The sequence below is a fragment of the Stomoxys calcitrans genome, chromosome 3, assembly GCF_963082655.1.
Source record: "Stomoxys calcitrans chromosome 3, idStoCalc2.1, whole genome shotgun sequence".
Lineage (NCBI taxonomy): Eukaryota > Metazoa > Arthropoda > Insecta > Diptera > Muscidae > Stomoxys > Stomoxys calcitrans.
In genome coordinates this window covers 187294058-187306852 of record NC_081554.1, presented here as the reverse complement: position 1 = coordinate 187306852, position 12795 = coordinate 187294058, and the positions used below count along the sequence as shown (strand labels likewise).

The following is a 12795-nucleotide window of genomic DNA, read 5'->3' as shown; positions in this document are numbered from 1 at the left end:
CATAATTTTTATACCCTCCACCATAGGATGGGGGTATACTAATATCGTCATCACGTTTGTAACACCTCAAAATCTTGGTCTAAGACCACATAAAGTCACGACAGTTTAAGTCGATCTAGAAATGTCCGTCCGTCTGTCTGTCGAAATACGCTTACTCTCGAAGGAATAAAGCTAGACGCTTTAAATTTCACACAAATACTTATTAGTGTAGGTGGGCCATATCGGTCCATCTTATATGGGCCATATCGGTCCATGTTTTGATATAGCTGCCATATAAACCGGTCTTGGATCATGGCTTCTTGAGCCACTAGAGGTCGCAATTCTTCTCCAATTCTCCTCCGAAATTTTCCATATAGACCGATCTCCCGAATATATATCTTAAGCATCTGGAAAGCGCAATTCATATCCGATTTGCAAGAAATTTTGTACAACCCCTTTTCCCATAACCTCCAACATACGTGTCCAATATGGTATGAATGGGTCTATAGCCTGATACAGCTCACATATAAACCGATTTCTTATACATTATCCTTTGTTTACCTAAAAAAAAAACAGGGCAAAGAACTCGACAAATGCGATCGATCCATTCTGGAGGATATATAAGATTTGGACCGCCCGAACGTAGCACGCTTTTACTTGTTATATTTTAGCACTGTACTGTAAAGATTTCGTTTGAATTGTTTATATTTTGTACTGTATAGTATCAAAATTAAATATGTTTGGTGTTAAATAATAATAACTATTTTATAATAATTTTATTTAATTCTACCCAGAACAAGTCACATGTGCTAGATGGAATTCCAGTGCAAAGTTGTACGAAATAGTTGCAGAAGTGTGTTATACACTGAGGCGGAAACCCTTGCCGATGAAGAACTCCATCGGGTCAATCCAGTAAGTGTAACCGGCTGCCATGGGATTGTACGGGATAGTGATAGTGCCATCATTACCAGGTAGTGTACCGTAAACAGGTGAATAAAATTTTTCTCGCGAAAAATGTGTTATAGTTAAGAACCAGAACACATAAACAACGAAAAATGGCGCGAAGTAGTAACATACCCAAAATCAGAGTTGCACTAATCATTGAATATATCTTGATAGTGATGGTGATTTGCACTGCATAGTAACAAATTATAACATGACAAAAAAATAAAATTTAACGTTTGAACGATTCATCATAAAGTTATTACAATCCATACGATAACAACAAACATTGAAACTCGATTACTGTCGCTAGAAAGAACCGATTAAAAATGTAAAAATCGATTGTGAACTAAAATCGAAATTCCTTCCATTTACTATTGGTGAATTGTTGGATAAAAATAAAACGAGTGAATTTGTTAATAAAGGAGATAGTTAGACAGAAAACCTTAAATTTTCTTGCAAAAAATCAATAATTGGGAAACAGGAGTTGCGATTGTTCCAAGGAAAAAAATCAATATTTCTTTGAAAAAGGCCGCATTTCCCCGTCGAACACCACACACACACACAAATACATTTATACCAACTCATACACCCTTACAAGTCTTCTTGGGATAGGAGAAAAATATTAAACAGACAAAGACATTTTTATTCGCAATAAACAACGCTGACAAAAATTTTTATTAGATTTTCCAAAAAAAAAAAAAAAAATCACAAAATCATAAGGAGAAACGGCAAAATAGGAAGTATCGCAAAAAACAAAAAAATATAGCAAACGCGGAAATAAGCAACGGAAAAGAAAGATTGCGTGTCTGGTTTTGAGCAGAATTATCAACTCAAACTAAATCAACAAACAAACCCAAAACACAACATTTACAAAAATGGACCGCGGGTAAGTGTTTTATTTCAAAAGGGAGCATTGCGAAATGCTCAAATGGGGTAAACTATTGATGCGCTATCGTATGGATGTCGTGGCGTTATTAAAGCATTTCTAATTTTTGTTCATGTTAATCTACACGTTCGCAAGAGCGGACGGACGGACGGCCAATAAATGGGAACGAAAATTGTGCCAAGGTCTTTTATATATTTTCTTGCTGCCATCGTCGCGCCGCCACTGCTGCAAAACGAACGAGCTCTCTTTAAAATTAGGGCCATTTTGCTGTTGGTGTCAGTCTGTCTGTTTATATACGGGGGGGTTCATTTACATTTGTGTTTAATTTATAATTAGAGTGTAAGAGGTGATGGTAATTGTATTTTTTCATATAAATCCTCAATAGACCTTGTAATGGTTTCCCACAACGCATTGTTTTCGCCTTCTTTTGGTTTTTGTTATTTTCTTCTCACTTTCCTTATATTTGCAGATTTTCGTTGTTCTCGCTGAGCTCATCATAGTTCATGTGTGTTGTATGTACATTTAGGTGCTGCATATGCAGCTCTTGCTAGTCTAGCATCAAATATTAGCGATCATGTAATTTTATTGATTGGATACACCTCTTTCACCACAACCATCGCCACCAACCAATTGCTACTCCATTCCTCCACACATAATATTTATATACTACTTGCTTGGTACTATGTAAGCAAGTAAACAGGTTTTGTTTACTGCACTTTGAGGGTGTTGGGTGTTAGTGTACGCGCACCCTGCAACTGCTGATTGGGATGACTGGACAACGATGATAATAATTGTTTTATTTGTCATTGTTCATAGCTGTGAAATTGTATAGATATCGTTAAAGAGTAGGGCCGTTTAAATCTATGGTTACACGTCTAGTTTTTATTTAATGGGATGTTTTGATATTTGCTTTTAAGTTTCGATGCTTAATGGGAAAGGCAAACTAATTTCGTGGTGTTTATTACGGGGATCATATATCATTAAATGCCAATGAATTTGCCAGGGCTAGTGTGGGTAAATAGTATGGGCCGAGGAGGAAAACTGAACTTATATTGGTGCTGATGAACCATGATCACTTGCTAATGATGGCATTGTCAATGACCAATGCAAAGACGTTGTTCTGGTTGGATTGCTACCTTCACAATTTTATGTGGAGGTAGTGATCCTCGTCAAACTCATTTTTTTTAATTGAATCTTAACATATTTTATATATAAAATGAGCCTGAAAATTAAATCTTTTTCAATTAAGCTATAACGACCTCGAAAAATAACTCAAAAAACTGTTTTTTTCATTGAATTGGCGAACGAATCGAGTGACAAAAAGAAACAAATGTTTGTTGTCTATGCAGTAAGTAGTTTTTAATGAAAGCGTTAAATGTTCTGGTCACAACAGCACCGTTTTGAAATTCCGCTCAAAATTTTGTTAATTACTTTCTGTATATAGAAGATAAAAATCCTCCAAAAATAGTTTTTCGACTATCCTTTTTAAATTCTAGGCGCAATTGTAATCTTATTAATGATCAATATGTACATTTCAATAGCATAATGACTTCTTTAGCATAGATCTAATCAAGACATACTCTAGATCCGGGCTTCCCAACCCTATTTGCTTGGCGCCCCACAAAACTTTTTCGATTTCTTTGTGCCCCCAAATTTTTCACACTCGATTTGCCCAAAACAAAATCGGCAGATCGGTCTATATGGCTACCATAGAGAAATATGTTCCGATCTTGACCATATTTGTTTCAGATATCGATAGGTCTAATAAAACTCACTGTCGTAAATTTCAGCGAAATTGGGTAATAAATGTGCTTGTTGTGGGCTTAAGACCCTTAATCGTCATATCGGTCCATATGTCATCAATATCTAGATGTGGCCTGGTATACACATATTCGGGTTGGATGGCGGAGCACTTAGTGCAACTCACTGTGCCAAATTTCTTCGAAATAGGACAATAAATGCAGCTGTTATGAGCTCATGACCGGAAATGGCAGCAATATCCATACATAGTCCGATTTGGCCCATTCAAGAACGTAATTTGCGTATAGAAGAAATACAGTTCTGTGCAAAATTTCAGCTCAAAACCCGAACACTGTGGCACACCAGAAAAAAGGAAATAATTCCAAATTTTATTCCATTTAACTCAACAAATTGAGTTCTGCTACACATGTACGACGTTACAAGTTTGCAGGCAGATCTGGATAAGTTGAAGTGATTTCTAAGCTTTGCAATTATAGTCCTGAAGCAAATAAAGTTAAAAGCTTTCGTCAAGTCAAGAGACAGAAGAGCACGAACTTTACCATTATTAATACCATTCCTAATGGATTCAGTAAGAAGTAGCAACATAGAAGTGGTACTGTGACCCGAGCGAAAGGCAAATGCAAATTTTGCCCATGAACATTCCACTAAGGAACAGGGGAAAATTTCTCACATATCAATGAGTGCAGTCCGATTTAAGTATTATAAGCTCAATGATAAGGGGCCTCCATTTTAAAGCTAAGCCAGAACAGAGTGCCGGAGTGCGACAACTCTTTGGAGAGAAGTTTTTACATGGCATAGTAACTCACATATGTTAACAGCATTAGGAAGGCCTCTGAAAGGCATATTGGGAATGTAAGGTCTTTCGTCTGGTATTCATCATTATCTACTCCTTAAGAATATGTTTAAAAACCTTAGAAAGAACTGGAAGAATTGAGAAGGAAGAATTATTTAGGTAATGGCACCATACGCGCAGTTTTCCAGGTGGAAAGAAACTGAGCATATCTGTTAATGCTTCTAAGACTAAGGCTTTACTTTTCTCTACTCATCCCGACATTCAACGGAATTTGACTTATAGTGGTGAGGACATTGATTTTGTACACAATCTGAAATTCTGTGGGTGGTTGAAAACGTAGTTAATCAAAATAATGTAGCACTTCGCCAGATATACAACTGTGATCTAATGTTACCACTTCCATTAAAGGAGAAACTTGTACATGCTTTGAGATAATGCCACATATCCTTTATAGTATTGAGGTTTTTGTGCAACTACGGTTGAAGACTTTAGAGGTCTTAAACTTGCAGTAAATCGAGTATTCCGTTATCTGTATTAAGTTCGTCGCTATACCTATATTTCTCCTTATGTCAAGCAATTTTTGGGATGTTCCTTCTTAAAGTTTATTAATTTCAGATGTCGGATATTGTTCCATAAAATATTCAAAGCGCAATCACCACGTTTCCTTGTAGACTCGCTTATTTTTGGTCGTACGCGACGAAATCAGATTATCATTCCTATGGCCAAAGGTTACATGAACAAATCAGTTCAAGTTAGAATTGGCAGATTATACAACTGTCTTCCTAATAACTTAAAAGATTTCTCGATACCAGATAACACCTTTCGAAAAGATTACTCCTGAATGTGGATATCGAATTCGTGCCAATGTAGCCCATATCCCCTGAAGGCCTGCGTTCGAATTTTGGCGAGAACATCGAAAAAATTTAAGCGGTGGTTATCCCCTCTTAATGCTGGCGAAATTTGCGGGGTACCAAGCCATGCATTGTCATGTAAATTCTCCTAAAAGAGGGGTCGCACTGCGGCACGCCGTTCGAACTTGGCTGTAAAAAGGTCTTTATCATTAAGTTTAAACTTGAATCGTCAAGAACTCATTGATGTGTGAGATGTTTGCCCCAGCTCGGTTCATGGGCAAAACTTTGAGTTCTATATTACCACTTTTCTTTTGAGTCCTATATTACCACTTTGGTAAATATTTCCTGATTACGGGGTATTTCGCGGGTGGGGTGGCCACCCAGACACTTGGACCTTAAAGTAAATATAAGCGTTGTGCTTCGCTTTCAAATACATTTTATATGAGCCCCATATTGGCATGATCGGTAAATAAGTTCTGTTTGAGGGTGAAGTGGACCCCAGGTTCTTTGTCCCAAAAATGAGTAGAAATTTCGTACTTTACTCCCAAATAGCTTTTATATATAGGCTTTTTGAGTGCCAAGCACATGGCTCTTCAAATGGATATCAAATTCGTTTTTTTCTCTTAAGCACCTTTCGTTTGAGCCCTATATTTTCGTGATTGTTCTATATATCCCTTTGCCGGGTTTTGGATGGCCCCCAACAATAGAAACCATGTTTTGTTTTAGGTAACTGTAAGAGTGCAAAAAAATTTCGAACGAATCGAATAACCCATCCCCGAGATCGAATTTTTTTTTTTAAATTAGGGAAATGAGAAGTGCTTTTTAGGGGAGGGATGGCACCTCAGACATTTCGACTCAAATATCGATATGAAATTTTTGCTTCACTTTCCCAAATCTTTCTAATTTGAGGCTTGGGGCGGCCCGCTGGGTACTTGGACCCAAAATTTTAATACGATTTTCGTTTTCTAGTCTCTTATACCTTTCATTTGATACCCATGTAACTATCGGCCCACTTTTGATTTTGGGTAGTGGTTTTTGGGGTAAGGGAGAGTGTCACCCTCCATCCGATAATAAAAAATTACATAGCCTATGTATCCTTCCAGACTGACCTACGCAATCTGTGAAAATTTTAAGAAAATCGGTTCAGCCATTTTTGATCCAATGGAACAAACAAACAAACTGAGTCCCATATAGTCATAATTGGTGAATGTGCCCATTTGAGGCGTTTTCGGAGGGTTGGTGTGATTCCCTGTTCTTCAATCTGATTTTGCATGACGGATTCGTAATCTACTCCCAAATATCTTTCATTTCAGCCCCATATTGTTATATTACATATTTGGTTAATAAATGAAATGAACGTTCAATTTGTCTGCTTGGAAAAGTTTTGGGGTTAGGGCGACTTCCTGGGTACTTTGATCGATTTTTTAATACCATATTCGCATTGTATTCTTCAATACCTTCCATTCGATATCCATATTGTCATTATCGGTCCACTTTTGATTTTGGATGGTTTTTTTGTGATAACAGGGGAGGGTCCGCCCCCTTCCAATATCAACAAATTATAAAGCCTGTTCCTCCCTCCTGCCTATATCCGCAATCTACACCCGAATACCTTTCATTTGAGTCCCATATTGTCATGATCGTCCAATAAGCCTATTTTAGGGGGTGTTTTGGGTTGTGGGCGTTACATGGACCCAATTCATAATATGAAATTCATACTCTACTCCTGAATACCTTAAATTTGAGTCCCATATTGTCCCGATCGGTACACTTTTATTTTTGGGTAGTATTTTTGGGGAAAGGGAAGGGTCTGCCCCCTTCCGATATCAAAAAATTATATAGCCTATGTTTCCTTCCAGACCAACCTACACAATCTGTGCAAATTTCAAGGTAATCGGTTCTGTCGTTTTTGAGTCTACATGGAACAAACAAACACAAATTGAGTTTTATATATAAAAATTTTGTATATTAAACAGCGTGGTTTCAAGTTGTATTAACTAAATAAAATGAAATGAAAAAAATAAAGTCATTAAAGTATAATTAAATAAATGAAGAATTAAGTCAGAAGTAAACGGCAACAAGTATTAAAAATTTGATAGGGAACCGACTTAGCCTTAATTTTTCCCAAAGCCATCGCAACATCGTCAACATTAACACAGCTAAAAGAAACCGCCTCTTCTAAGTGAAGGAATGAAAGGGTATCAGCATCTGAGTCTCTGTTAGATTAAACACTCGTAGAAAAAAATCATTAATGGTGTTAACATCAATTAATTGAATTTATTGTCCATTACATATTAATAGACGTTTAACAAATTTACATTCCCCGCTTTGGCACCATGAACTAATCAACTATAATCTTCCATTCTTTATTTTCAGTTCTGGACGCTATTCATTTAATCGCCGTGAAGGCGGAGGCGGTCAACGCCATAATAATCATTCAAATTCATCTCTCTCGTCGTCTTCATCATCATCCCTTTCGTCTTCTTCAAACAATCATAATTCATACAACACGCATCGTAATACAACAAATAATTCGTCACATTATTCCAATAATACATTACCAAATAATTCAACAACTTCTTCATCGTCGTCGTCGATGTATACAACTACAACACATATAAGCAATAATATAACATCAACAGCCCGCGAACCGATAACACAACATGATGAGCTTATACGCTATATAAGAGAAGCCTGGACAAAAGTAAGTGTATAAATGTTAGGTAGTAGACAGTGAGATAAATCATATACAAAAATTTTGTACACATTAGCGTGAACTTATGATCCTATCAACTCTTATAATGTTTGTTGTTTTCAAAGAAAAACTTGCAAACTGCTTGCTTTTATAAAGAAGATAAGCTAAATTCCAGGAAAAAGGTCCAAAATCAAAACCCTAACATTAAACGATTTTCAAAGGAAATAAAGTCTTACAAGTCGACTCCGAGTTTATACAAAATAAATAAAGTAAGTTGTAGGGCATAATTTTATTGGTATGTAGACCAAACTTCTGTCAAACTAGCATAATTTCACAAGATTATGGGTTAAGTAATTCTGCCCATATTTGTCCACCCATTCAACAGATACTTTACTTTAATTGGCTATGACAGAATATTTGTTCCACTAGCCGAACGTTGAATAGCGTTCCAAGCGCCTCGATCTTCTGCGCTCATTCTAAAATCTCTGACACCAAGTTTCGAGGTGTCTCCCACAACTTGGTCTTCCCGGTTTGCGTGTACTACCGTGTTTGCCTTCAAAAGACTTCTTTGCTGGAGCTTCTTCATCCATTCTGACAACATGACCTAGCCAACGCAGCCGTTGTATTTTGATGCGTGTAACTATGCTATCGTCGTCATACAGCTCATATAGATAGCCAACGATAACGTTTGAACGAATGAGGCTATCCCCATGTACCTAGTTCTTTGAGAACCTGTCTGATTTAACGGATTTGAAGTTTCGCAAGTTATTGGGCTTTTTAAAGCGATCTGGATGGTGCAATGTTAGGAACTAGCAGACATCTCCTTCTTCTGTTTCCGTGGTATCACTATGGATGAAAATGTCTTAGTCTGATGGCAGACTGCCACTAACACCTAACCTAATCTATGTCCATGAAGATAAAGTTAACTTTAACTAGTAGAGACACAAACCAATTAAATTTTCAGCGCAATGTTAACACGTTAGCAGAGCTCTGTTATAAAGTTAACAGCAAATATTTAATAAAAAAAAAACAATTTTAGCTCCAAATTCCGCATAGCAAAACAATAAAAAACCTAAATATATCACAAACGCTTCAAATTTCCCAAAAAATATTAAAATTATGTAAATATTTACCATTATCACATATATAAAACAATTTTTCTCTCGAGTGCTATTCTAGATAAAGATGAGCCCAATGTGACGGACTGAAATGTGTGACGGACTCATACTATCAAAAATGACCAATATCTGTTTTCCTTCAATACTCTGGGGGTTGGTTAAAGCATAAAGCCCTTGCTCCATATAATAAATCCCCAAGGGTGATTGACGCAATATTTTTCAGTCCGCCACAGTAGGCTCATCTTTCTCTAAAGTGACACTTCTCTGATATGGCCAATACAATCGAAAATGGCCATTATCTTTTTTCCTTCAATATTTAGGGTGTCGGTTTAAGCATTTTTGGAAAGCCCTTTGTCCATATAAGAATTCACCAAGCGGTGACTGACGCACTATTTTTCAGTCCGCCACAGTAGGCTCATTTTTCTCTAAAGTGAAATTGCTCTGATATGGCAAATACAATAGAAAGTGGCCAATATCTTTTTTCCTTCAATACATAGGAAATTTGAAGCGTTTTTGATATATTTTGGTTTGTTTTCGGAATTTTGAGCTAAAATAGTTTTGTTATTATTAAATATTTGCTGTTAACTTTATAACAGAGCTCTGTTAACGTGTTAACATTACGCTGAAAATTTAATTGGTTTGTGTCTCTACTAGTTTAAGTTAACTTTATCTTCACGGACATACCTAATCTACTGATTTTAGTTTATAATAATACTTAAAAATTTTAATAATTTAAATAATAATTTTTTTTACATATTTTTTTCTTCTTTTTTTTAGGTCAGTGAACAAAGTACTTCTGTTCGATACAACGACTCTGATAATCAATTAAAAAATTTTAAGCCATTCAATTTGGAGGAGTATTGGGGCCAGAGACTGGTTCAAAATATACAAATTTCTTCGCATGGTCATCAATAAGAAGCCCATAGCGTAACATACATATTATTATATATGAACCACAACAATAAGAATATGTTTTAGACAACATTAATTATTTAATGGCAAAGAAAACAACAAAAATGTTTGACAAAAAAAAAACACGAATATGTTTGTTGGCATACAGAGAATAGAGAAAGAAGTTACGACGAAAACCGAAATCTTAACAATAATTACATTTAAATGACAACAAAATGAAAAACAAAAACTATTTCAAACAAAAAGGAAACTTTTTATGAAGAAAATTATCTTCAGCAACATTTCGTTTTACAATACAAACAAAAAAAAATATTTAACTTTGCATAGAAGAAGAAGATAAAATGAAGGATAAAAAACAACAACAAAACACACCATTTAAATTAAAAAAAAAAAACAAAATATATAATATATATATGTATAATCTAAAAGAAATTTAAGTTATATACAGGGTATAACAACTTATTTTGTGTGTTTGTTGCTTTGGTTTCATATCGATCGATGTCTTGAGGTTATGGTTTTTCTTTTTTGTGTTAATTTTTTTTTTTAATTTTAATAGAATTTGTAGAAAAAAAAACATCCAAGTACATCTTTGAATGATGTATGCTTTTATTCATACACGAAACAGTGTTTTTTGTATTTTTATAAAATGAATATACATATATAAATGTAATTAATTAGCATTTTATTGGATTTTAAGCATTTCATTTATTTATTTCTTTGTTTTTGCTCCAAAGGTTTATCATATGTGTAATACCTTAAACTGCCATTGAAGTAAATAATGTAATTAGGCTATTAACGTATACAGCTGCATGCTGTATGCTGTTGATAAAGCATTTTGTTTCTGCAAATACCTTCTTGTTGTTTGAAAACCCTGTATATAATTTATATATCGATGATATATAAGCAATAGTATATTAGTATTTAAAAAAAAATGAAAAAAAAACAAGAATACAGAATGGAATAATTCTTTAAACACCAATAATTTTAAAACTGAAATGGTTCATTTATTTGAAGAAAAAAACATTGTTTCACCCGTACATACACATGTAATTTTAAATTATTATATATATATATATATATATATATATATATATATATATATATATATATATATATATATATATATATATATATATATATATATATATATATATATATATATATATATATATATATATATATATATATATATATATATATATATATATATATATATATGAAAAAAAAACTCCTTTTTCAACCTTCGCACCCCCAGCATTAGCTCCCGGGCAAACCATTCCTGTTTTATCTTTTTGTTTTGTTTTTTATTTAACCAATTCAAAGTTTGTTTTAGTGGTCCTTAACGTCTATGGATTATGTGAATTATGTTTCCTCAAGCCTAAACAACTTATAAAGTGTTAATTTGTTTTTGTACCAAAGTTCTTCAGAATTATTGAGACTACTTTTGGTGATAAATTGACACGTAAACATACATTTTCCCCCTTTTTTCCTGTGTCTGTTTTGTTTTATTAGCCTTTTATGTTCTTGTGAGCGTCCCTTATTGTAAAAGTATTTATTTAAAAACAAATGTGAAAAACCCCCCAAAAAAACCTGTTTGTGTTTTCAAATGTTAACTTTTTTCTTAATAGAAACTCAAAATACATTTAAATACTTTTCAAAAATTGTGAATATTTTACTTAGGACTTGCTTACATAGAAGAGAAGAGGCTAAACTGTTCTTCTATGCTTTATTTTGAGCCGTAATACCTAGAATTGGTGCCCTTAAGATTGACAAGTGTAAAAAGTAAAAAAGCTTAAGTTCGGCCGGGCCATACTTTGCATACTCACCACCTCGGGTATATAAGTAAACCCCCTTTCGTCACAATCCGGTAAAAATTGGATAACTTATGCAACCAAATTCGGCAAGGACATTGAGTGGTCTAATAAATACAAGTCACTGTTGAAGTTTGTATTTCAAATTTCAACAAAATCGGGTAATAAATAAAGCTTTTATGCGCTTCAGATCCTTAACCGCCATATCAGAAAGGTATAACTAAATACAGTCCAATCTGAACCATATTTGAGTCGCATGTTGGGAGGCGTAAAACTACTCACTGTTTCAAATTTCAGCGAAATCGGTTTACAAATAAAGCTTTTATGGGCTTCACACCCTTTAGCGGGAGATTGGTCTGTATGATTGCAATATCTATATAAGGTCCGATCCGAACCATATTTGGGACGGATGTCGGGAGAACTAAAACTACCCACTGTTTAAAATTTCAGCGAAATCGGGTAATAAATAAAGCTTTTGTGGGCTGCAGACCTTTTATCGGCAGATCGGTATATATGACAGCTATATCTAAATATAGTCCGATATGAACCATATTTGGGTCCTATGTTGGAAGGCGTAAAACTACTCACTGTTTCAAATTTCAGCGAAATCGGTTAAAAAATAAAGCTTTTATGGGCAAAAGACCCTTTATCTGGAGATCGGTCTATATGGCAGCTATATATAAATATAGTCGATCTGAACCATATTTGAGTCGGATGTTGGGAGGCTTAAAACTACTCACTGTTCAAATTTCAGCGAAATCGGTTAAAAAATAAAGCCTTTATAAGCATAAAACCCTTTATCTGGAGATCGGTTTATATGGCAGCTATATATAAATATAGTCGATGTGAACCATATTTGGGCCCTATGTTGGGAGGCATAATACTACCCACTGCTTCAAATTTCAGCGAAATCGGTTTAAAAAATAAAGCTTTTATGGACTTCAGACCCTTGATCAGGAGATCGGTCTGTATGGCAGCTATATCTAAATATAGTCCGATTTGAACCATATTTAGGTCAGATGGCTATATGCTTTAAATAACCCA

The 12795-nt window shown here is 34.7% G+C and overlaps 1 protein-coding gene across 1 annotated transcript; it reads left to right on the top strand.

The window, feature by feature from the left end:
- Positions 1-1277: 1277 nt before the first annotated feature.
- On the top strand, positions 1278-10922 carry LOC106088219 (uncharacterized protein DDB_G0288805). Its single transcript, XM_013253633.2, has 3 exons — positions 1278-1810; positions 7592-7919; positions 9806-10922. The coding sequence occupies exons 1-3, from the start codon at positions 1800-1802 to the stop codon at positions 9941-9943; spliced, it is 477 nt and encodes a 158-aa protein (XP_013109087.1). The 5' UTR covers positions 1278-1799; the 3' UTR covers positions 9944-10922.
- Positions 10923-12795: the final 1873 nt, after the last annotated feature.

Excerpts from the sequence above, each read along its gene's own strand:
- LOC106088219 (XM_013253633.2), top strand. Across the intron at positions 7,920-9,805 it reads TAAGAGAAGCCTGGACAAAA|GTCAGTGAACAAAGTACTTC; the intron begins GTAAGTGTATAA and ends TCTTTTTTTTAG.